Source organism: Sus scrofa, chromosome 13 (assembly GCF_000003025.6).
Source record: "Sus scrofa isolate TJ Tabasco breed Duroc chromosome 13, Sscrofa11.1, whole genome shotgun sequence".
Classification (NCBI taxonomy): domain Eukaryota; kingdom Metazoa; phylum Chordata; class Mammalia; order Artiodactyla; family Suidae; genus Sus; species Sus scrofa.
This window is the reverse complement of record NC_010455.5, coordinates 139112006-139138272: the sequence shown is the minus strand read 5'-3', so window position 1 is coordinate 139138272 and position 26267 is coordinate 139112006. Positions and strand designations below refer to the sequence as shown.

The 26267-nt window shown below is 37.1% G+C and overlaps 1 protein-coding gene across 18 annotated transcripts in view; it reads left to right on the top strand.

Annotated features, from left to right (window-relative positions):
* STXBP5L (syntaxin binding protein 5 like) overlaps positions 1-21342 on the top strand; it is a 374297-nt gene extending 352955 nt beyond the window's left edge. For 17 of the 18 annotated variants that reach the window (XM_021070287.1, XM_021070297.1, XM_021070302.1 and 14 more), the window contains 5 exons: positions 2221-2581; positions 8558-8723; positions 10702-10813; positions 12336-12556; positions 13130-13873. In XM_021070287.1, coding sequence (XP_020925946.1) covers positions 2221-2581; positions 8558-8723; positions 10702-10813; positions 12336-12556; positions 13130-13171 — 902 coding nt within the window. In that variant the 3' untranslated portion in view covers positions 13172-13873. Of the gene's footprint in view, positions 1-2220; positions 2582-8557; positions 8724-10701; positions 10814-12335; positions 12557-13129 lie in introns of all 18 variants that reach the window. The other variant, XM_021070284.1, reaches the window with a different exon arrangement.

The following is a 26267-nucleotide window of genomic DNA, read 5'->3' as shown; positions in this document are numbered from 1 at the left end:
CTTGACTCCCTTTAGGATATGCCTGGGAGAAAGATTAATCCTGTTGAATGAAAATTAGATTATGTCACTCTCAAAATCCTCCCATCTCATACCAAATTTAAGTCTATCTTTATTGTGTCCTATGGAAAAAACCTACATGACCTGGCTCCATATTATCTCTCTAATTTCATCTAAGTTGCCCTTAACTACTCTAGAAAGTCAAGTTTTGTAAAGAATTTAAGATTTTACTTTACTCCCAAGCTAATAAAGTTAGCTTGCCAGTTTCATGGATGCTAACAGATGTGAGGATAAAGGATAATCACAGTAGCCAGAATATGCTGGTTCCCAGAGCCTTAATTCCCACAGTATGATGCCAAGGTTTTCCTTCTGTGTAGAACTTCTCAGGCTGCCTTAAACACCACAAACTGGTTGACTTAACAGAAATTTATTTCCTCACACTTTTGGAGATTGGAAGTCTCAAATCAATGTACCAGCAGCATTAGTATCTGGTGAGAGCTCTCTCCTTAAGTTGCAGAACAGCTGCCTTCTCCCTATGTGCTTACATGGCCTTTCTTAGGTGGGGAGAGAGTGAGGAGGGAAGAGAGAAAGAATGAGAGAGAGAGAGAGAGAGAACTCTTGGTCTCTGGATGTCTTTTCTTATAAGGACACCAATTCTACCAGATGAGGGCTTCACCTTTTTGACCTTATTTAACCTGTTTCCTTAGAGGCCCCATCTTCAAATATATCCATACTGGGGAGAAAGATTAGGGCTTTAGTGCATGAATTTTGGGAGGGGAGAAGCACAAACATTTAGTCCTTAACACCTTCTACTCTATTTAAAATTTAATTACACTGTTTTCCATGAGTTTCTATTCCCTTTTATGCTTTATTTTTTCCTTAGCACTTATTATTATCTAATATCCATATGTATATATGTATCTATCATATATATTGTCTGTCTCTATCGTAGAAAGTCAGTTCTGTGAAGGCAGAGATTTTTATCTGTTTTATTCACTATTTCATTCCCTGTGCCTAAAACAGAGCCTAGAACACATAGTAAACCCTCAGTAAATATTTGTTGACTGACTAAATAAAGGTTTGTGGAGAAAGCTGGTAATTCAGAGAGCTGGAGTAAGTTACACTTCTAGCCAGTTAGACAGATTTTTTTTGGCCATGCCCATAGTATGTGGAAATTCCCAGGGCAGGGACTGAACCTGCACCACAACTGTAACCAGAGCCGGGAAAGTGATAATGCCAGATTCTTAATCCACTGAGCCGCAAGGGAACTCCCAAGACATTTTTTAAGAAGAAAATCTTCATTGTGTGGTGAATTATTTACTGTGGACTGAATTCTTATGATCTTATTATAGACACCCTTAAATTAAGCTTACTTTGTAATACATATTCCTGAAATAGTAGTGTCTATAATTTGGGCTTGCCTAAGCTTTTTTAAGTTAGAAAAGATTAATAATACAGTATTGTCCAAAGGTCAGTCTATCCCAAGTTACTTCCTAAGCTTTATAGGATCCTGTCTCTGGGACTGGTAAAGATCACCCATAGGTAATAATCTGGCATGGATATCCAAACTTGTAGAATCCAGGTGAGTAAAACATTTTCCCATATAAAGATGTATGAGCCTGCCTAAGTGCCAAAGGTAATTCCGAGTTTTTTAATACATGAACTCTAGATATTGAAATTTCATGAAATATTCTAAGTGTTCACTTTTAAAAGAAGAAAAGTAGCATTTTCTAGCAAATGAGACTATCAAGAAATGAAATCAGATGGAATGACTTTTTTCAATTGATATTATTCAATAAATTAAAATTATAAATTTTCTAAAATATGCCTTTAAAAAAAGAATTTTTAAGGAATACTATATAGGATAGAGAAAGAATACTGGATTAGGAATCAGAAAACCTGAGTTCTAGTCCAGGCTCAGCCACTAACTTGCTATGTGACCTGGTCCAAGTCTCATCATCTTTCTGGTTCTCTGTTTTCTTAGTACTATAATGACAGGATTTGACAGGTTGATGTCTTAGACTCCTTTTTGATTTTATCTTTGATGATTCCAAGTTATTACAACTGATGAACTCACAAATCTACTGATTTATAGATAATACTGCAATATTATGACAGTGTAGATAGAAATTATCATAATATAAAACATTTATCATCCATAAATGAATAGCAGCTATTTTAGAAAGAATTTCATGTGCCACTGATATTAAATTGTTTTTATAGGTACATTCCTCTCATTAAAAGGAGCTGTCCTAACATTCTCCTGTATGGACCGAACTGGCGGATTAATGCAACCTCCATACGAAGTTTGGAGGGATCCAAACAACATAGATGAAAATGAGAAATCTTGGAGAAGGAAACTGGTCATGAACTTCCCCTCTCCATCCCAAGAAATAGGAGATCATCAGTATACAATAATCTGCTCAGAAAAACAAGCCAAAGTCTTCTCACTGCCGTCTCAGACTTGCCTCTATGTTCATAACATTACCGAGACATCTTTTATACTGCAAGCCAACGTGGTGGTCATGTGTAACAGTGCCTGCTTGGCATGCTTTTGTGCCAATGGGCATATCATGATAATGAGGTACTTGCCTTCTTCATAAATTATCTGGTAATCATAACAGTGCAAACAAGGTACAGTTACGAAAAGTGTATGTATAATGTGCAAGATGTGGTCAAGATGCAACCTGAGATCATTGTTTCACAATGTTTGTGAATGTTTCATTGTTCAAAAATTTGAGGAGGGTTTCAGTTTTTTATTTTGGGGGATTTTTTGGCTAAAAATGCTTTGCATTGTGAAATATATATATGTGTATAGATAGATAGATAGATAGATAGATAGATAGATAGATAGATAGATAGATAGATAGATATAGATATAGATACCAAGGAAAGAGTGATTCTTCAGGCATTCACAATTCATTCAACAAGCATTTATTGAGCAAATGATATCTCCCAGATGCAGGTACCATAAATATAAAGATGAATAAACTACAAGGAAAAGAAATGAAGTATTACCTTTACTCTGTTCATAGTTCACACAAGAATTTTCCCAACAGAATGAAATTTCATCCTTATATCTTCTAAAGGACATAGGATAATAAAATATTATTTTTACACCCTCCATTTTACATATGTTAATAAATTTAAATTTGCCTGATATTGCAAGTCTAGCAAAAAGTGACACCAACACTGAACAGTAGACCAAAAGTCATCACTTAATTTTTCCAGGGTTATTGAGATATAATTGACAAATAACATTGTGTGTTTAAGTTGCACAACCTTACATTTTGATACATGTATATGTTGTGAAATGATTAGCACAATGAGTTTGTTAGCACATCCATCACCTCACAGAGTTACCCTTTTATACATGTATGGCGAGTCTCTTAGTGACTTTCAAGTATGCAGTCTTGTTCACTGTAGTCGCCATGCCATACATTAGGCTCCCAGAGCTCTCTTGTAACCAGAAGTCTGTACCTTGTGCGTACTTAATAAGGTATCAGCTGAGAGATTTCATTGTACAGTTAGTGAACTGAAATAAAATTGTGGAGACACAGAATACCTAGGAGTTCCCTTGTGGCCTAGCAGTTAACAGATCTAGCATTATCACTGCTGTGGCAAGGGTTCAGTCCCTGGCCTGGGAACGCCTCAGGGGCAGGGGCAGAAAAGCACTACCTAAATTTTATTTGTTCAGCAAACACTTAAGAAACATATACTATGTAGGAGTCAGTGTCATTCATTTTAATACCTCATTCAATTACAAAATCATTGAGACTGTTAAGTGTTATGCTAGGCCTGTGAAGGATATAAAAATTAGTAAAGACATAATCCTAATCTTTAATAAATTTACTCTCATGTTAGGGAACTAAGACAGATACCCAAGTAATTATAACACAAAGAACATGTATGTTCTAAGAGAGAAAACATAGGGTTGACTCTCCCCAGAGTTCAAAGTTATGAGCTGAATTTGTGATATAAAAAAGGAGTTGTTGGGAGAAAAGTAAAGTGAAAAGGTTGATTGGGGCAAATTGTTCAGGGCCTTTAATGACAGGCTAATGAGTTTGGCATTAATAAATTAATAGAAAATTAGGTTTTAAAGCAGGTAATTAACTTGCTCTAGCTATGCATTAAGAAATACAGGGAGCAAAAAAAAAAAAAAGTTCCTGTCATAGCTCAGTGGTTAATGAATCCGACTAGGAACCATGAGGTTGTAGGTTCGATCCCTGGCCTTGCTCAGTGGGTTAAGGATCTGGCATTGCCATGAGCTGTGGTGTAGGTCACAGACATGGCTTGGATCCTGCGTTGCTGTGGCTCTGGTGTAGGCCGGCGGCTACAGCTCCAATTCGCCCCCTAGCCTGGGAACCCCCATATGCCATGGGAGCGGCCCTAGAAAAGGCAAAAAGGCAAAAAGACAAAAACAAACAAAAAGAAATACATGGAGGGAGAGTTTGGGGATGTGCTTTTAAATTGAAATGGTAGCTATATTGAAGGCTAGGTGTAAACAGATGGGAGGGATAATTGAGGGAAATTTGCTGAATATAAAGCCGATTGGTCATGAAAGGTAATGGAGGTCATGAAGTCTCAGGGTTGGAATTTAATTTTTTTTTTCATGAACTTGGATAAAACTAATGTCATTAGCAGATAAAAGTCAGGAGAATTTGGAAAGACTGATAATGAGAAGTATGAGAATGAATGTTTGAAAAGTGAGGTATTTATATGCCAGCTTAAAGAAGGTTAGCAAGCAATTTAAGGAGTCTTAAAAGATAGCGGTAGAAGATCCAGCTCTGGAAACTAGTTATGTAAATGCATTAGTGAAAGTTGTGGCAGTGAATGAAATCATCAGAGAAGACAGTGTAAAAAAGAGGAAAAATAGCCTGATCTAGGGGCAAAAATCAAAAGTCTGCATATCTACTTTTATGTAGTAGAAGAAAGAAAGAAAATTCCCCAAAGAATATTGAGAGGTCATCAGAGAGATAGGAAATGGATGAGTATAGCATAACTTCATGAAATGAAAAGGAAAGGAGAGTATCAAAACAAAGGATAGAAGACTACAAAAATGATGGTCAAGAAGTAGAGCAGAAAGGTCAAAGAATTTGGGTACAAGAAAAAAATGTAATAAGAAAAAAGAAAAAACACTAGATCTGGCACCTAGTAGGATATTGGAGATCTTTGAGAAGGCAAATCTTCAGACAAACGAATGCCCTGGGACATACCTACCCTGCTCTCCCCCTTATCTGATATTATACAGGCTACAAGCTAAGAATGGATTTTTACATTTTCAAATTGTTGAAATCAGAGAAGAATATTTAATGATATGTGAAAATTATATGAAATTCACATTTCAATGTCCACAACAAAGGTTTTGGAATGCAGCCGCACCCATTAGCTTATTGCCTATAGAGACTTGTGCACAACAGGGCAGAGTTGAGTAGTTGCCCCAGAGACCACATGGCCTACAAAGCCTAAAATATTTACTATCTGGCCCTTTTAAAAAATTTTGCCAATTCCTGAAGGTATTTTTTAAGGAAATTTTGGTAAAAAAAGAGATGAGAGACAGGAAAGTAGTTCAAGAGCAAAACTAGGTTTTTGAAGGGGGTTTTATTGTTGTAAAAAACATTAGAATAATAATTTTTTTTTTTAAATAGTGGAAACATGGGAGTTCCCATTGTGGCTCAGGGGAAACAAATCTGACTAGCATCCATGAGGACTCAGGTTCAATCCCTGGCCTTGCTCAGTGGGTTAAGGATCTGGCGTTGCCGTGAGCTGTGGTGTAGATCACAGACGTGGCTCGAGTCTGGCATTGCTGTGGCTGTGGCATAGTCCGGCAGCTATAGTTCTGATTGGACCCCTAGTGTGGGAACCTCCATATGTTGCAGGTGCAGCCTTAAAAAGACAAAATATATATATATATTTATGTAGTGGAAACATGAGTAGATTTGTAAGCCAAGAAGTAGTGAAGGAGACAGTTTTGAAAAAAAAATAAAAACAGCCATTTATGGCCTGCTTATTCTGTTACATATTTCTTGTTATTTCTTTATCTGGTTTCTCTTCCTCAAACTCTTTTCAGAAATTTCTGAAGAAGGCCATTCCAGTCTTGTTTGAAAATAATGACTTAACTCCCAGACATGCTTAGGTTTAGAGGGGGGTAAAATGTGTCTACTCTCCTCTAAGCTCACATTTAGTCACTCAAAATTTTTCTTTTAAATTAGAAGACATTAAAATGTTATGTCACAATTGAGTTTTTAGCTTGATGATTATTTACTCTGTTTTTGCAAAATTTTAGTATGTCTTACTTTCTTAAATGATATATCTGAAAATTCCTATTTAAATAATACGTGCTACATTTACACTTATTAGGAGGGAGATTTCTTAAGAAATGAAAAACTAGAGTTTAAAAAAAACAGGAGTTATAGCAATAGGAAAGATAAGATGACCTATCTGTAAAAAATCTGCTTTACGTGAAAATAACTACTTTAGTATTATGTCTTAGTGGAAACTTCATGTGTTCATTGGGAACTCAAAAATATTTGAAAGGAAGTGATTTTGCCATGATTTTATTAATATGTAGGATGTGGATAGGAAATATGTGGCTTGAATAACTGAAGTCCACAAACTGGCATATTCCTGACCTTGATCATCTTTCTATGCTGAGTATATTCCCAGATCTTCCCAAACCCAAGAGAACTTAACTACACAGCCCAATCTCCTCAAGTCCTAGTTTTCAGGAAATTGGTAGGTAGGTAATGATTGCTCATGTACCAATGTCCCCAGACCTAGAAAAGAGTCCTCAACTGGGCTCTGAGAACCATATTTAGTGAGAACATCTTTAGTTACCTGACAGTATTTCTTTATAAAGGTGTCCTTGCACAGAAAAAACTTTTTTTTTTTTTCAGGTTTAAGAGCACTTGTTTCCTAGCCCTTAACAATTGACTTACTGTTTTCACTTTCCTACCAAAAGTGATTACACTTGTTTTATTTTGTTGGCTTGCTTTTATTATGCTCCATAGACAATGTAGCTTATCAGGAAAATCCACAGGAACCTCTTCCCCATCACCACTCATTAATCTGACTGAGTGGAAGTCTGTTTAACTGGGTTTGTTTTGGATTCATATCCTAAAGAGCTTAGGTACTTCAAATGCCATCATATATTTTTAATATACTTTTTCCATTCTAAATCTTTGAAATCCAGTATGTGATTTACACATAATAGAACATCTCAATTCAGATGGACACATATCAACTGCTCAAAAGCCCTACATGGCTAGTAGCTACCATACTGGGCAGTACAGTGCTAGAACCTCATGAAAAGCTTTTTCCAATAGCACACATTTCGGGTTCCATTTTATTTGGTGAGATTCTAGGGCTTACATTTTAATTACAAGCTACTTTGATAAGAGAAATACGTACTTTTTTTCAAGGTACGGGTTTTATGATCTGGGATAATTTAATATCATTGTACACATTAGAATCAGTAGAATGATTTCAAAGCTTGAGACTTATACACGAGCTTATTTTTCTCCTTTTGGCATTAGAGGTGTGATTTAAAAGCATTAAGATTGGTTTCCTTTAGAAGTTTGTGAATCTGGCTCTAGAGACCGAATCCAAAGGTACCTTCTTATATATAGTACATTGGCTACATTAGGATAAGCATGAAGCCAGTCACTAAGACACTTGAGATGCAGTATTCATTTGGATGTGCAAATTCTGATCTATTATTTATAACTTATTCTCATTGCCTTACAGCCCCAGCTGTGTTTACTAATTATGCCTTCAGTGCAGGTGCTCTAAGTCAAATGTAATTTTCAGTTGCTGTGTATGGAGGGTAATGGAATGAGGAGCAAAGCCACTCCATTACGAGGCACAGTGGACTAGACCTACTTCATCAGTGCATAATCTTCTCAGACCCAGGAGTTTTGCTTTTTTGAGACAAGACATGGAGTATGCAGTCAGGCACTTTCTAGCTGTGGTGTTTCTGCCATAATCAAATTTTGTTTTGTTTTGTTTTGTTTTAGGGCCACAACTGCAGCACATGTAAATTCCCAGGCAAGGGATCTAATCAGAGCTACAGCTGCCAGCCTAAGCCACAGCCATAGCAACTCAGGGTCCAAGCTGCATCTGCGACCTACACCATGGCTCACAGCAATGCCGGATCCTCAACCCACTGAGTGAGGCCAGGGATTGAACCCACATCCTCATGGATATTAGTTGGATTCATTTCCACTGTACCACGACGGGAACACCTGCCATAATGAAAAATTATAACCCTACTATAGAAATCTGTAAAATGTTGCAAAAAGTATTCTGAAATTGCTGGCCACTACATTTAATCCTGCTTTCATGTGGATTATTATAGAACTGTCCCCACAATTTTTTGAGTATGACTTTATGTGAAAGTCTAGTTTACTACCATTGGGAGACTTCAAGAGGATAAAAAGAAATGATCATAAAATAGTGGTATAAAAACTATTTTATGTAATTATCTGTACATTTTATGCATAGAAATTAAAAGCTTCTAACAACTTGAATATGAAATGTAGATTTGCTTTTTTCCATTCAGCCTACCTAGTCTTCGCCCAATGTTGGATGTGAATTATTTGCCACTGACAGACATGAGGATAGCACGGACATTCTGTTTCACCAACGAAGGACAGGCTTTATACCTTGTCTCTCCTACTGAAATTCAGCGGTTAACATATAGTCAAGAGATGTGTGATAACCTACAGGTAGGTCAAGCACATTTATATGTAAACATTGGACATGGTTGCAAAAAGAGAGAGAGACATCTAAAAGCTAAAATGTTATTGGACCAAACAATAAATATGCCTTCCCTAGAACATGTTTTGAATATTTGTTCATCATTGTGATCCTACCAAGTTCTAGTGTGGTTCCAGATATACACAGAAAAAAAGAAGAAAAAAAGGGTGGGGGGGAGAATGTGAAGATCATACATATCAATGGTTTTGTTGACTTTATTGTTTGGGGTTTTTTTTTGCCTATGGAGAATCTTCTGAAAGATTATAAAAATCCTCCTCCAGGGTTGTGAATATATGTACACACAAAAATTGAGCATACAGTTCAGGGAGTTCATGGACTTTTTTTGAAGAAAAATTAGTTGTGATTATGAGCCATACAAAATACACACATGTCCTGTAGGTTAGTATTGGGCATTTCTCTTTGATCAGAGAAGTAAGCAGAACCTAGAAACAAATGTAAAAGTCGATCTAACCTTGGATAAGTAAATGTGATCACAAAATTTTGAAAGAGCATCTTAGGGATTTAATTTGTTCAATCCCCTTATTTCACAAATAAGCAAACTAAAACCCTTTCATTAAAACATAGAGTTTCAGAGTATAAGCTATTTACATTGCATTTTGCTAACTTTGGCCATTTTACTTAATCTACTTGTATGTTCTACCTTGGAGCATTGCTGTGACAATTAAGAATTCATATAAAGCACTGAGCACAGTGCCTGGAACATAGTAAGTTTTAAAAAAATAAATCTTATTCAACATTAGAAGAAGTCATTAAGGTTTAACAAAGTTGTTTTTAAAGCTAATATTCTGATTGCAGTATGGCATTTGGTTTTGAGAAATTATGACTAAAGGTTGGGAGGACAATTCAGAAGCATTTTTAAATAATTAAGGCCAAAAATAATAGTGGCTTGAAATAAGGCAGCCAACAGCGAGGATAGAGAAAAGGTAGCAGATTCAATGGCAATAAAGTGTAATCAGTTGGATTGGAGGGTTGTTAGAAGTGGGAGTGAAAGGAAGGAATTAATAACTATCCCTGTATTTCTGGGCTGAGAAATTAAGTAGATGGTGCAGCATTTCCAATGAGAAGAGATTCAGCAGGAAGAGCACAGGTCTGGGGAGTAGAAATGCAGGGAAGTGATGAAGATGGTCATGCTGTAAGTTCATAGCAAACTGATTATTTGTCAGAGATCTCTGATTTAGGGTTGAAGTTCCTTCTTCCAAACCATTGATTCTCAAATTTTGGTCTGCTTTCGAAAGACTGAAGCAAGTTAAAGCTTTGTTAGAGCAAGTTAAACTACAGATAGCCAGAGCACATCTATGTAAATTCTAATCTAGCATGAGTGGAACAAAGCCTGAGCATCTGTATTTCTAACAAGGTATTTCCCCAATAAATCTAAATCACATCAGATATTGAAAAGACTGTACCTCACCATGCAGTAGCTGCCTACTTTGACTCATTTAAAACATCTTGAGCTATTTCATAATTTTGTACATGTTATAAAAATAAATCCAACCTCTTCTACATACCACCAAAGGCTTCCTGTTTCATAGGGTGGTCCATGCTTGGTTCAGGAAAGGAAAGGGCAGGAAAGAGGCTATGGTGAGAGAAAACGGATCAGAAGTGTAGATTGATAGTCATTGATCAGGTATAAATTAATCCTAGGATGAATGTTACCTTCCCATGCTTTCTAATTGTAGAATGGAAAAGAGAAGAGAGCAGAAAAATGAAAATATTAGGATGTCAGTTCTTGGAGAAGGAAAAGGAAAGGAGGAAAGTGGAGAAAGAAATCCCAGAGAGAGAACTGGGAGCAAAGCAAAAATCAGTAGGAAAATATATGGGAAACAGACTACCTTTTCATGATGTGCTCTAACATGTCACCGTGTGATCTTCTGATCTGTTAACTTCTTCTTAGTAAATCTAATGCTTTATTCTTTGAATTTGATATAGGACATGCTAGGAGATTTGTTTACTCCCATAGAGACACCAGAAGCTCAAAACAGAGGCTTTCTCAAGGGACTGTTTGGTGGAAGTGGACAAACATTTGACAGAGAAGAGCTCTGTGAGTAAATTCCTGACTGCAAAACTGTACCACAGAAGACCTGTGTGTGTGTGTGTGTGGTGTGTGTGTGTGTGTGTGTATAACTTAATATATAATCTCAAATTCTAGACTAGGGTTTTGTTTCTACACCATGAAAATTACTTCTGTTTACTAGATCTAATTGCCTCTATACAATGGAATGTTACTCAACCATAAAAAGGAATGAAGTTTGATACATGCTGCTACATGGATGATCCTTGAAAACATCAGGCTAAATTAAAGAAGGAAGACCAAAGAAAGCTACATATTGTATGATTCCTCTTATATGAAATGTTCAGAATAGACAAATCCATAGAAACAGAAAGTTGAATAGTAGTTGCCAGGGACTGGGGCCAGGAGGGACGAGAGAGGGACTGCTAATGGATATGGTTTCTCTTTGGGGTGATGTAAATGTCCTAAAATTAGATGGTGATAATAGTTGCATGAGCCTGTGAGTTCTTGTAAAAACCACTGAGTTCTACACTTTGAAAGGGTGAATTCTACAAGTGTGTGAATTATATCTCAGTAAGGCCCTTATATTTTAAAAAATTGATCTAGATTCCATTCCTCATGTTATATCCTTGGGAATGCTCACTAAATTTTTACCAAGATAGCTTTTGTTCAATGTTTAAAAAATGCTTCATTAAAATTAAGTGAAACTGGGAGTTCCCACAGTGGCGCAGTGGAAATGAATTCGACTAGGAACCATGAGGTTGTGGGTTCGATCCCTGGCTTCACTCAGTGGGTTAAGGATCCCGTGCTGCCATGGGCTGTGGTGTAGGTCGCAGACACAGCTTGGATCTGGCATTGCTGTGGCTGTGATATAGGCCGGCAGCAACAGCTCGAAACCAGTAGGTTCTCTAGACTGGGAACCTCCATATGCCGCAGGTGCGGCCCTAAAAGGACAAAAGACAAAAGACAAAAAAAAAAAAAAATTAAGTGAAACTACGCCTTGTAAATGATAAGGAAATTTTTAGTCTTTTATAAAGTAACAGAATTTTCAGCATATGTGTATTAATGCCCATCATACATATACCCCATTCTCTAGTACTTACACACACAGATTCAAGCGAGGCTTACAAAGGCTGATAGCAGGATGAACAGAGAAGGTCAGAATGCCCACTTGGGCAGAAATTTAAATAATCAGGCCTGAGATTGGAACAGATACTAACACGGTCACAATAAAATTGAGGTCACAATAAAATTGTGAGCATCCTAATTCAGCAATGTCAAGAAATGCAATTATGCCATTTTGTATGGAACCCACCCCACCGCCCCCGCCATACACAAAAAGGCATGTGGTAACAAAATCTCTGTCTTTTTTGTAGGTGTTTTTCTTAAGTGCTAATATCTCCAAATACATATCTAGGATAGGCACAAATATGTCTCTTTTCATGAGAGTTATAACAGTAGAATTTAATATGAGTACTTTGGTGATAAACTGAATTATGGTTACTTGAATTACCGACAAAATGTTTTAAATTGCCATGGCTTGAATTCCCAGTTGGAGAAGCGTCAGCAGGAAAAGCATCACGCAGCCTCGCACAGCACATTCCTGGACCAGGAAGTATAGAAGGGATGAAAGGTGCTGCTGGAGGGGTGATGGGAGAGCTGACTCGTGCACGGATCGCCCTTGACGAGAGGGGACAGAGGCTAGGAGAGCTGGAAGAGAAAACTGCAGGCATGATGACCAGTGCAGAAGCATTTTCCAAACATGCGCATGAGGTAAACCTAAGTAAATGTAGGGGTATTCATACAGTAATGCCTTTAAACATTTTGGTCCCACACAAGAAAGCCTAGACAGAGACGCCACTGTAAGTAATCCTGTGTGAAAGCCAAAATAACTAGGATCTCATTATAAGCATTATAAGTTCCCTAGTGTCAGGGGAAAAAAAAGGATTTTTTAAAAATATACTGTATTTACTTCTTTACCTTAGAGGATGACTTAAAAGGAAATTATCCCTTGGTTCTGATACAATGAGTCTGGGTTGTGCATCAGCAGCTACAAAGGTACTTGGGTTGGCTACAGGATCCCCCCAAGAAGGTGTGAGGGGCAGTAGAGGCTGGGGTGCACACTCCCTTCTGTCTCAGTCATTAAAAATCATTTCCTGTCAGCCAATTCTTTAAAGCTTGATTAATTTTTTAAAAAAATATTTTATATGCATTTCATTTTACAAAATCAAGTTTTTTTTAAGTTTTGAGATTTAGAGATGCATGATTAGCTCAATAAGAGCTTGCTTGATTAAGACTTTTAAAGATCTTTTTAAACATATTATGGTGACTATTTTTTCTTTACAGTTAATGCTGAAATATAAGGATAAGAAATGGTACCAATTCTAAACTTCTAAAGAAGCTATGACTGCTTTAAGAAACCATTATTCAGGGAAACTGAATTTATTCCCAGCATCACTCTTCAACTGCTAGAAGCCAGTCTGTTCTACAAAATGTTCCATTACAGTCCATTTGAAGTTATCATAAGTGAGACTTAGCAGAGACACTGTACAACCCAAAGATGGAACCCGGTTAAAATCCCAAGATATGGCTGAATTTGCCTTTTCCCACGTGGAACAGAGCTGGCATCTTGGCGTGTCGTTTGCTAAGGATTTACATTTAGGAACTACGGGGAGTCCTTCTGATGTGAAAAAATCCTGTACAAACAAAAGCATTAATGCACTTAATGGAAAAAAATTTTTGCATGATAAATTAACATCTTAAAGAGGAAAAGAAAAAAAAGCATGTTGTGACAGAAGAAAAAAAGATTTACGGTAAACTATTTTTATAAATTGGGCCACACCTGACAATTTAAAAAAATCTGCATTAGAAGATATCAGTGCATTTCAAGTACATTTGCGATACCTAACTGAAAAAGAAAACAAAACCAGAGTTTTCTTCTCATCTATAATTTTCATTATACTAGGACATTATTGAATTCTTACGGCAAGAGTTTGATTAAAACATTCCTCTCGCTCCATAATATTTTACATCATTCACAGTTCTTGGTCATATTCAAGTATTGCCAGTACAGTAAATTATTCCTAACGCAGTTGTTTCCTTTCTATCACCTTCAGAATAAGTTGCTACTTTTAGTCACAAACCATGCAGGGTTGGGTCACCTCGAAGCATTTTTTCAGCCTGGCTTATACTCTGCAGGGGAGTTGACAACAGGTTTGGGGAAACCAGACTTAGAGGAACAATGCAGTTAGCTCTGAGAACTGATTTCACACACTCTGGTTTCAGTTTCTAAGGTGACATATTTTTAATGCTCCATTTGTATCCTTGTCTGCCAATTACACAGTATATTACTGTTCAGTCCCAGTGGGGTCTTCAATTCAAAGGTGCTCTTGCAGCCTGACACTCACAGACCAAACTGGTCATTCTCCTTAGTCTGATTCAGTAAAACCTCAATTAATGTTTTAGGAAAGGGACTCTGACATTTCCGATTAAAAAGGGCTTTCATTAGAAAACACATTTTGGTTCAATACCTATCATTGAAAATCTATATAAAATGTGATGGTGTTTTTGCTATCTTGGCTTTCGTCACCATGTCTATCATAACTCAGTAAAGAGCTAGTAGAGGCAAACAAAATAAAGACACCTGCTAGCATTAGTTACCATGATTCTGGAAGTCAAAAGTCATAGGAAATGAATATATGCAGATTCTGGGAACCAGCCTCTAATATGTATGTTGTTCCTTTTGAAGAGTCTTTTTTAAGAAAATTAATGAGTTTGGCTTATTCAATTTTGATTAGTCAGGGTCTTACCAGATTCACATTTACATTTCTTAAGAATTCACTGCTTTCCTGAAATCCAGGCTATTTTAATAGCCAAAAACAATATTTGTTTGTTTTTTCAGTTTTTAAATTTTTAGTGAATTTGAAGTGGCATTTCCTTTAAATGTTCTGAGTAATTTTAATCTTTGAGAAGAGATGGTAGAGTCAGAAAAGGTATACCAGGATAGCATTTCTCAGAGTCCTTTGAATTCCCCTGATTACTCAAAAAAGTCTCTCCACAAATCTCTCCAGGCTCTTAAGAACAGCCTTAGGGTAACAGAGCCTGACTTGGAAATACAAAATGATACATAAAATTTTATAGTAAAAATATTAAAGAAACTCAAGGAGTTCCCCTGTGGCACAGCAGGTTAAGGATTAGGTATTGTCACTGCAGCAGCCCAGGTCACTGCTGTGGTGCATGTTCTCTCCCTGGCCCAGGAACTCACACATCCCACAAGCGTGGCCAAAAAAGAAAAGAAAAGAAAGAAAAGCTGAGACTAGGATTTGGAGAACGCTGGTAGCTAAATTGTAGTACACTATTTTTACCATTAGTTTCAAGGACCCAATGTTCTGATCAGTTACTTTATCATTTCTATACTGAAAAAAAAACTAAAAGAGTAAAACATTAGTTTTAGAAGCAATGAAATTCAGTCCAAAGTGACATTAAATTCAATGACTATAAGTAAAGCCCCAATAAGATTTGACTTAACTTGTTCTACATCAGCACTTCTTAACAATGGCGCTACTAACAGAAAATTCTGTTAGGGGGCACTGTCCTTTGCACTGTAGATGTTTAGCAACATCCCTGGCCTCTGTCCTAGATGCCAATAGCAACCCCAACTCCCACCCCGCTCGCTCCAGTAATGACAATCAAAAATGTCTCTAACCATTGCCAAAATTGCCCCCAGTTGACAGCCACTGTTCTACATCATTTGAAGACAGCTTAAGTGTGGATATATAATATGTCTTGTATAAAATTAAGTACTACTACTGCACAGTGACAAATTATTATACTCAAAATTACATGTGTGGTTCCTATGCAATAAAATACTATTTTGGAGAAAGCTTACATGAATCAATTAAAAATAACAATTACATAATATTTTAAAGCATACAGAAAAAATACCAGAAAGGACAAAATAGCACTTCACAGAAGTGCTTAAAACTCTAGTTTTAATGAATAGATCAAATGTTTAAAATAAGCATATGAATTGGCACTAAAATGCTTCTGAAATGCTTGAAAAGAACAGGTTCTGTAAAGTAGTTTAAATGTGTCTTTCAATGTTGTTTTTATAAACCCTTTCTTAATGTAAAGGTAACTTCGTCCTACAAACTCCTGAATAGTGGCATACAAATTAATGAGGTTTTACTGTATCAAAATTATTTTTATAATTCAAAGAGATAGCAATAACATGAGTCTATTGTGGATGTGATTTTTCTCTTTAAACATTTCTGTTCTGTTGCACTGACCTTAGCGCATGCACACACCCCACCACCACCACCATCTTATCATCGTCATCATCTTTGCAAAGAGTACTGTCAGTACCTGTAATTCTTTACATCTCTCTTCTCTACTATTTAAATGCCTTGCCTCTATTTGGAACATAAGAAAAATACTTCTAGTAACTCGAACAATGAGAGAAAATGACTCTGAGCCTTAGCTGTCATCAAAATTACATTTTATCTGCTTAAGGTGGCATCAGAAGATAATGCTTGAAAACCACAGTCTCTTTGAGTTGACCTTATCTCCTTAAGACTCCCTAAAGAGATGAGCACTTCTTAGTGGCACAGGAGAAAATGGGTCTTTGTATTCTACTCATCAATGAGAAGCTAGAAACATTTGTTTTCCTGGTTCTAATAATGTGAGCAATAATCCCTACCAAGAAATCACCAATTAACCTTGGAGTATGAAGGGAAGGATGATTGGTTTATCATTAATTTCAATCCCCTACAAAAGGAGTACTATTGACCTTGCTTTCTATACTTCCCTGAGACCCAATCATCATCAGGGTCATTCTCTTACTAACCCTGGAAGGATGGTGACAGAACTCAGTGAGATGTTTTCTGATAATTCAGTCATAAAGACAATTTTTCAGTTCTTTCATATAGCATTTGAATGATTCTTAAGTTAATCAATCAGAATCCAGTTCTCTAGTTCTCAAAGATCTTAGGGAAAGATCTAAAGGAAAAACTTTACTGTTGGAGTCCCTTTTGATGTGAGTCATGTGTCCATTTTAAAGATAACATTTGTCTGTTATCCTCATTAAGGGATCACCATGGCTTTGAGACAGAAAAAAGAAAATAAAGATTATGCCCAAGGTTGGTTGAAGATCAGCTCTTTGAGATACTTACTTGGTTTTAAAATGTTTGGCAGAAGGGGAAAATGAAGTGAGTTTAGAAGAGTAAGCTAAAAATCCTCTCATTGGCTTAGGAGCATTGGGACAACCCAGGAGTTTTATCTGTGTGGTTAAAGCCGGTCTCTATGGGAAGATGCTATAACTTGACCGCTTTTGTTCAAAGAAGGCAATGCCAAAAAGAGTCAGACATTCCTGTCAGGGCTTGCTCTTTGCATCAGAAGAAACATGGTAGCCTTCACAGCTTCCTCACCTCAGTCCTCTGGAGCCTCAACCCCATTTCTGACCAGTAACTATTTCACAGACACACTGCTCCAGGTGCCAGAAATACTTGCCAGTAAGTCATGTATTTGGATTGCACCATTCCAGGGAGTGTGGCTGTAGAAGTTTATTGCACATATTTGCAGACAACATAGCCTTGAAAGTACAAAATGAAGAATAGGTCAGGTCTGACTTAGCAAAGAAGAGAAAGTGCCAATTTGATACAAGAGGGCTGGGGTAGAGAGGGACACAAGAGCCAGAGTAAAGTGGAAGAATCTTTGGTGAGGAACCGAGGCACAAATGGTCTATTTATACATTTATGTAGGGAAATGATTCTCAACTTTGGCTGTACCTAAGAATCACCTAAGGACCTTCTAAGATTCCCAGTCATAAAATCTTTCAGAGTAGGAAACAAACATCAGTAGTTTCGAAAGCCTCCAAGGTGATTCCAATGTCCAGCCGAGGTTGAAAATCACTGCTTAGGAAGATGCATTTGTCTACCCTGGCTGGTGTCTAAGCCCCACTTCTGAGGGGTCAGGGAAGGCAAGACATTGGAAATGTAGTGTTGGTCAGATTGGTATTCATTCTGTGCTGCAAGTCAAATAAATGTTCTAAACAAATTTATGACCAGACAGTGCCCCATTAACTCTTAATAATTCTGTTTTTGTGATTTTGTCCCATGTGACTTGGCCATTAATTATTCCAATTCAAACATCTAGGTTTTGATTGCCTTACACATGACACAAGACACCAAGAAATATCACAAGAAATTCAACAGCATGTAACTCTAAGTGGAAAACTAATTCTCAATAGTTGGATAGTAGAAATTCTCAAAACAATCATTTAATAAATCAGGTCCAAATTTATTATTCATTCTTCGTTTGGAGGAGACATGGGTACCAGGTACCTGTTCTGCCATAGCTGTATGTTATTGGACTTGATATTAGCAAGAAGGAAGAACAACTCTCCCTTTTTGATTGTTGTCTTAGCTCCCAGGGCCACTTGGACTTATTAGTTACTGGATGAGTGTTTAAAGGGGGAACTCACTATGTGGCATCCAGTGCCCTGAACGAGTGCTTTCACTTTCAAAAAGGGAGAGTCTACCTTATTCAAGGCAATTCTAGGAAACTTGGGAGAGTTCTCACCTCTCACGCTGCTCCTCTTTGGAACTGGCCTGGCTTCTCAACTGTAAAGCCAGAAAATAAACGAGGTGGTGGTTATGGACAAGTGTACACAGGATCAAAATCTCTAATAATCTATAATTTTTAGTACTTAATTATGTGATGTTTTATTCTAGGAAATAAGAAACAGATGACATCATTGATGTATCTTTCATCTTCAGAATTTTTGCATCTTTTCAGAAAATGACAAATTACTATTTTTCTGTTGCATTCAGCAATTGTGACTATACTTAAAATTCTTGTAGTCTGTAGAGATATCAATAAAATTGTATATGTTTGTACATAGATGCTCTCTTATGTTATGATGTCATGCACCACTAATGATTTTTGCAAAGATTAAATATGGACAGAGGTAAGACCTTCATTTGCAACACTGTGAACCATGGTTTTGCAAACTATAATTTTTTTAAACAGGCAGGGCGGTGGTTGGGGGAGCAATGCATAGTATATGTATTTAAACTAAAACAGAGGGAAAAAAGATTTTACTAGAGTTTAGTCATCTAAAACAGTACAAAAGTAGAACTAGGCATTCAAATTTTCCATAAAATTGTGGCGATATATAACTTTTTGTTGGAAGACTACAATTTTTGAGGATGTTGACTGATTTCACTTTTGGTGAAGTACAAATTAAATCTGGTGCTAGTGTACCATAAGACATTTAAGCTAAATAAGATGTACTTACAAACTCAACATTCATACCTTACTTCCTCATTTCTTTAAGGCTCAGACTTTAATCCCATGCAGACAAAAAATAAGCTATAATGGCCTCATATCACCACCAACTGGTTATTATGAACACACATTCACCCAGCACCTCCAAAAGTCCCCCAGAAAATTTGAACTCTCCTGCTTCTTTGGTTTTTATCTCCGTGGTTAATTCCCCTTTAGGCACTTTCTTTATATTTACCCACATTGTGACCTTAGCCAGGTAATCTTACTCTTCCAAATGCTGTCTAATTATCTCCAAAAAATTGACTACCACACCATTTTACTCCTTGTTTGGCTCTATATAAAAATGGAAAGAAGGGGGGGGGGAACCAACCAACCCTAAAGAATGGTTTTTGATTAAAAGTACACATATAAAGACAAACTCTTTAAAAATCCAAATATACAGGCTTCCAATTCAGTCCAAGAGTCAAACAACCTGAGCAGGTTGCTGACCCCATGTAGGGACTGCACGAGAGCAGGTTGAGAGGGAAGGTGCCCAGGAGGGCAGAGGAGCAGGGTCAGCCCTCAGGTGGTCAGGAGTGGGGCATTACTGTAATGGGAGGCATTGGAACAGGGTGAAAGCCAGCCTAGCGGGTCAGGAGATCAGGGACTGAACAATTAAGTAAATAAACTGAGGCTACAGGAGCCAGGTTTCTCACTGATGGAAAAGTACAAATAAAAGGGAAAGTGAGAACAAACCCTGTAGTATAGGATTAGAATTTGAACTATGAGTTTTACACACACACACACAATGTAAAAAACAAAACAAACAAAATACATGTGTCATACATAGGCATATCCTAGTTCTGAACACTGAGAGGATGGGGAGCAATGCCCGGGGAGTAAGGAGCATACCTAGTGCCTAGATTTTGATTTTTAAACACTATTCTCTGCTAAAGGAAATGGTGGCTCCTTTAAGAAGGAGCTGATTTCAAGGATGGAACATGTTTTTGTGCCAGAAAATATATGAAGAATCATGGGGATGTGTCAAAAGGACACAGAAAGCAGCTTAAAAGGGTACACCAGGCCAAATTAGGGATAATTTGAGTGTCAAAAGTAATAATAGCAATTGAATAAAACAGGAATTCATGAATCCACACGGATTTTAACTGATTAATCAGGAAAACAAGAAAGCTCTTCTTTACTACAGAATATTGACAAATAAATGTGGATGGAATTTTAAAATTACTTTTTGGCAACCACTGTAGTAATAATATGGGCAACAAATACCAATGGATGATAAAACTAGGGGCTTAAAATGGGATGGAGAAATAAGATATTTACATAGACTCAAGGTAGCTTCACGAAAAATACATGTTAATCATGTGTGTGTATAATATATAACATATATACACACATATACATGTATATAAAACTTTAGAGAAACCTGGCAGACACCATTTTAATCGGGTGATCAATGTTACCACCATGGGTAAGAGAACATCACGTGCCATCTGACAGCATGTAATGAAAAGAACTCAGCATCACCTCTGGATCATTCTGCCACAAACACACAACCGGGGTCTAATCATGAGGAAATATTGGACAAAACCAAACTGAGAGACATTCTATAAAATGACTGCTCTGTATTCAAACTTTTCAAGGTCATGAAGGTAGAGGAAAGACGGATGCCCTAGATTTAAGGAGACTAAAGAGATATAACAAGAGGTGCAGTTGTGTGATCTGGTATCGGACTCTTTTGCTATAAAAAGCATTAACTGGAGCAATTCACAAAATTTAAGTGTGGTTTCCTACTTGAGTGGGAGTCTTCATGCTATTCTTGAAATTTTATTTAGGTTTGAAGTTATTTCAAAATAAAATTATAAAAAATAAAAATATTTTCAATTTTGTTGATTTGCATTTCACTAACATTGTCTTCTGCCTTTCAGAGCAAATGGACAGCTGCCTTATGGGTTAAAGAGTAGTTTTCTAAGCTGGTTTGGCAATCAAAACATCATTTAGAATTTTTTTAAAATGTGTTTTAATTACACAAATAATACATGAATATTTGTAGTGACACCAAAGAGTAGACAAAAATGAAAGTTTGGTCACCTCCTACCCTTGTCCGTACCAATTAGTTTGTTGTGTTTCCTTCCAAACGTTCTTCTATGCTGTTGACTTGCTTATTCATCCACTGTATCTTAGATACCTTTCCATGTCAGTACTTCAAATATCATTCATTCTTTTTAACTTACTTAGCTTGCATGATGTCAATAAAACATAATTTGTTACCATTACTCTACTAGTAAACATTTAGATATTTTTTGATCCCTCAATATTACAAATACTGCAGTGAACATTGGTGCGTTAAGTATTTCTCCAGGGAGGATATTATGGAATTGAGTCAAAGGGTATGCTCGTTAAAACCTCTTAAAGAGATGTTGCCAATTAAATGATTTTTCATCAGTATATAAGGACTAATGTCACCCTAAATCTTCACCCATTCTCAATATTAATCTTTTTATTTTTTTACAATTGAAAAAGTGGTATCTTGCTGTTTTTATTGTAATTTTTCTGATTAGTGAAATTGAACACCTTTTTATGTTTACATTCTTACCACCTCTTCTATGACTGGTCTTTTCATAATTTTTCACTATTTTCTATGAATACCTCTGTGGTGGCAACTGTATAGAAGGAGACTAGACTCTACTCAAAATTTAGTTTGGATACTGAGACTGATAAGACACACCCACTCACACCCCCTAAAAGGACACATAAAAGATACACTAATCACATAAACAGGCTTTCTGGGGAGAGGAGGGTCCAAAATCGCTTGAGAGAACAGGCAAAAAGACTGGCTCAGGGTTTTTATGGTGGTTGGGGGTGGGGCCAGGGTTTGCAGGGAGGGAGTTGCATGGAAACTGGTGAGCTCAGGCCTTCTTCTCAGTTCACCCAGATGTGGGGCAGAGACAGTGAGTCTCCTTGTCAGCAAACATCAAGAGATGGAGTCAAACTCTATTACAGGTGATTTGTCTATTACTGATTTTTAGTGTAACATTGGAAATTAGTGTAGTTATTTATTTTTTGAAACTGATTTTTCCCTATCTTTGAGAAGTCCTAAAGCAACTGGCTTCTGGGTTTAGACGAAGGCTTATACAACCCTCATGGTAAGACCTCATGACTACATCCTGGTCCTTATGCTTCAACTCTGAGTCCTGTGTAAACCCCTCTATAACAGTGGTGGCTCTGTTCTAGACACTTGAGCACCTTCCACTGGATTTGTGTAAAGTTCAATTAGTAAATGTGCGCCTTGCTCTCTTATTTGGGGCAGGACCCTGTGGTCTTACTTGCTAACTCAGTCTCATGGAGAAAATGCTTCCCTTTGGGGTTATCTATGCCCTTCCCCTAGGTTAGGCTGCTCAGTATCTTGATGTCGTCGCTTTTTCATATTGAATATTGTTTCTTTTAATGTCACATTTTATCATTTTTAGCTTTATGAGTTTTGAACTTTGTTATAAAGGCCTTTGAGTCTATAAAGTACGCTTTGTTTTATACCTTCTTAGACTTTGTAGTTTTATTTAGGCTTTTAACGCATCCGAAGTCTTAATATTTTGAAAAATAGGAAACATATCACTACACCCATATTTTTTGCATGACTTGTCCTTTCACCTCTACTTTGAAATGACATTTAAATCATTTCCCAGACACAGATAAGTCTATTTTCTAAATTATTTAGTCTGCCCAAGTAACCTATTTATCTTCTTCTGTGAACTTATCAAACAATTGAATTATTATAATCTTTTTTAATATGTCCTAATATTTATCTTTTTTAGTTTAGTAGGTATTGAGTTTTTTTCTCTAGGTGAATTTTAGGATATTACCTGTCTCAAAAAAAAAAAAATATCCTGTTGAGACTTTGACTGGAACTATAGTAAATTTGTAGGTTAACAAATAATAAAGATTTTGCTGGCATCATTTCCTCTAGATCATCTTCATCCTTTTTGTCACAACCATTTCTTTTATATATGTTGATAATTTTGCCTTCACTAGGTTTTTCAAGTTACATACCTATAGTATCTCAAACAGCATAGTGTCAGTTTTTCCACAGTTAACAATTTCTTCTTTGACTCTATGTCTGATTTGAATTTCTTATTGTGTTGTCATTTTTCATTTCTCTGGTATGCCTGCATCATAATTACCCAATTTCCTCTTCTTATTACCCATTTTTATAAAATGTCACACATATTCCACACTGGTATACCAAGAGTCAACAATGCTATTCACTTTATTGAATGACAGATGTGTAGTGATTAGTCATGGACAGACTTAAAGAAGTGATGTACGTGATAACTCATCATGATGTGTAGTTTCTTATTGCTGTTGTAACAAATTACTACAAACTTTATGGCTTAAAACAACACAAACTGAGGAGTGATATCACCAAGATAGTGACATAGGTTGTTCCAAGCTTCACTCCTTCTCACAAGAACAACTAACAACTATTCATGGACAAGACACCACTGAGAAAATCCTAGAACATGGGGATGAGACCAGAGCATCCCCTGCATTGCAGAGACTGAGAAGGACTGTATTAGAAGGATAAGAGCCACTACACACTAACTGCATTTCTTCTCACTGAGGCCAGCACGTCATGGGTATCCCCTGGACTTATGGTTCCTCCAGTGGGAAAAGACATCCCCGTGGACATCCAGCTTTCCCAGTATTATGGGTCCCACTCAGGCCTTGCTTCATGGGGATAAGGGGAATCTGCAGGGCTTGACCTCTGGGAATCAGATTATGATGAAGGTGGGAGGGGATTGCAACAACCAGCACTCAGATCTTGGCAGACCCAGCTCCTACCTACAATGCCCAAGTAGTAGTAGTCCCAACTGGTGACTCTGCTCATCTACAAAGCCAAGACAGTGGCACAGTCTGACCAGGGGACTCAACAAGGTGCAAGTCTGCATGAAGTGGAACCTCAAATAAAGACTCATTCCAGCTCTGGAGGCTGGTCGTACCTATCCCCTTCCCCTTCCCCCTACCACCTCCCCATCCAGGCAGGAGACCAGAAGCATAGCAACACTATTCAGTGTAGCTCCCATCCTGCCTGACTAGAAAGCTTCCAGGTGAAACAGTTACTTTAATGTAAATGGGTTAAATTACCCAATAAAAAGATATAGAATGGCTGAATGGATTTAAAACAACAACAACAACAACAAGGAGTTCCTATCATGGCTCAGTAGAATCGAATCTGATTAGCATCCATGAGGATGCAGGTTCAATTCCTGGCCTTGCTCAGTGGGTTAAGGATCAGTGTTGTCATGAGCTGTGGTGTAGGTCACAGATGTGGCTTGGATTCCCACATGGCTATGGCTGCAGCATAGGCCAGCAGATACAGCTCTGATTTGACCCCTAGCCTGGGAACCTCCGTATGGCATGAATGTGGCCCTAAAAAGACAACAAACAAACAAACAAACAAAAAAACGAAAACAAAAGCACACAAAGATCCAGTGATGTGACACTCATTTTAACCTTAAAGACACACATAGACTAAGGGTAAAGGGACAGAAAAAGCTATGTCAAGTGAATGACAAATACCACCCCCCTCCAAAAATGCAGGGAGTGGCTGTACTTATACCAGACAAAATAGGCTTTAAAGTAAAAATGATAAAAAGAGGGAGTTCCTGTTGTGACTCAGTTGTAATGAACCCAACTTGTATCAGTGAGGATGTGGGTTCAATCCCTGGCCTTGCTCAGTAGGTTATGGATCCATCATTGCCATGATTTGTGGTGTAGGTTGCAGACAAGGCTTGGATCCTGCATTGCTGTGGCTGTGGCATGGGCTGGCAGCACCAGCTCCAATTTGATCCCTAGCCTGGGAACGTCCATATACTGCACATGCAGCCCTTAAAAAAAAAAAGAGAGACAAAAAAAATCATTAATGATAAAGAACTCAATCTATCCAGAGGCTATAACAATTATAAATACTTATGCCTCCAACATCAGGGCACCTATATGTGTAAAGCAGAAACTAACAGAACTGAAAGGAAAAATTACATATATAGTTGGGGACATTAACCGCACTCTCCACAATGGATATATCATCCAGAAAGAGAATCATTAAGGGAAATAATAGATTTGAACAACACTATACATCAAATGGACATATAGAGAAATTTCTAACTAACAATAGCAGAATACACATTCTCTGCAAGCACAAATGGAACATTTTCTAAGACAGACCATAGGTTAGGCCACAAAACAAGTCTTAGCAAATTCAAGAAGACTGAAATCATACCAAGTATCTTCTATGACCACAATGGTATGAAACTAGAAATAAGTAACAGGAGAAAAACTGGAAAACTCACAAATACAGGGAAATTAAACACTCTCCTGAACAATCAATGGCTCAAAGAAGAAAGTAAAAGGGAAATAACAGAGTATCTTGAGACAAATGAAGATGGAAGCACAATATACCAAAATTTATGGGATGTATTAAAAGCAGTTCTAAGAGGGAAGTTGATAGCAATAAATGCCTATATTAAGAAACAAGAAAGAAATGCCAATATTGTGTATTCTACATATTGAAGGTTTGTGGCAACCATGTATCAAGCAAATCTATCAATGCATTTTCTCACTTAGTGTCTCTATATCACATTCTGGCAATGTTGGGACATTTCTAACTATTTCATTATGATTACATTTGTTGGTGATCTGTGATCTACTGATTGTAATCTATTGAAAGATTACAATTTTCTGAAAGCTCAGATGATAGCATTTTTAGCAATAAAGTATTTTTTAATTAAGAAAAGATATCAGTCAACCTAACTCTCAAGAAATTAGAAAAAGAAGAGCAAACTAAGCCCAAATTTAGAAGAAGGAAGTAAATAATAAAGACTAGAGCAGAAATAAATAAAATAGCAGGAAAACAATTAAAAAGGTTAAATAAACTAAGAATTGGTTCTTTAAAAAGATAGGAGTTGCTGTTGTGGCTCAGCGGGTTATGAATCCAACTAGAATCCTTGAGGATGCAGGTTTGATCCCTGGCCTTGCACAGTGGGTTAACGATCCAGCCTTGCTCTGAGATGTGGTGTAGGTCACAGACGCAGCTCGGATCCCACGTTGCCATGGCTGTGGTGTAGGCAGGCAGTTATAGCTCAGGTTTGACCCCTAGCCTAGGTACTTCCATATGCCTCATATGCAGCCCTAAAAACCGATAGAT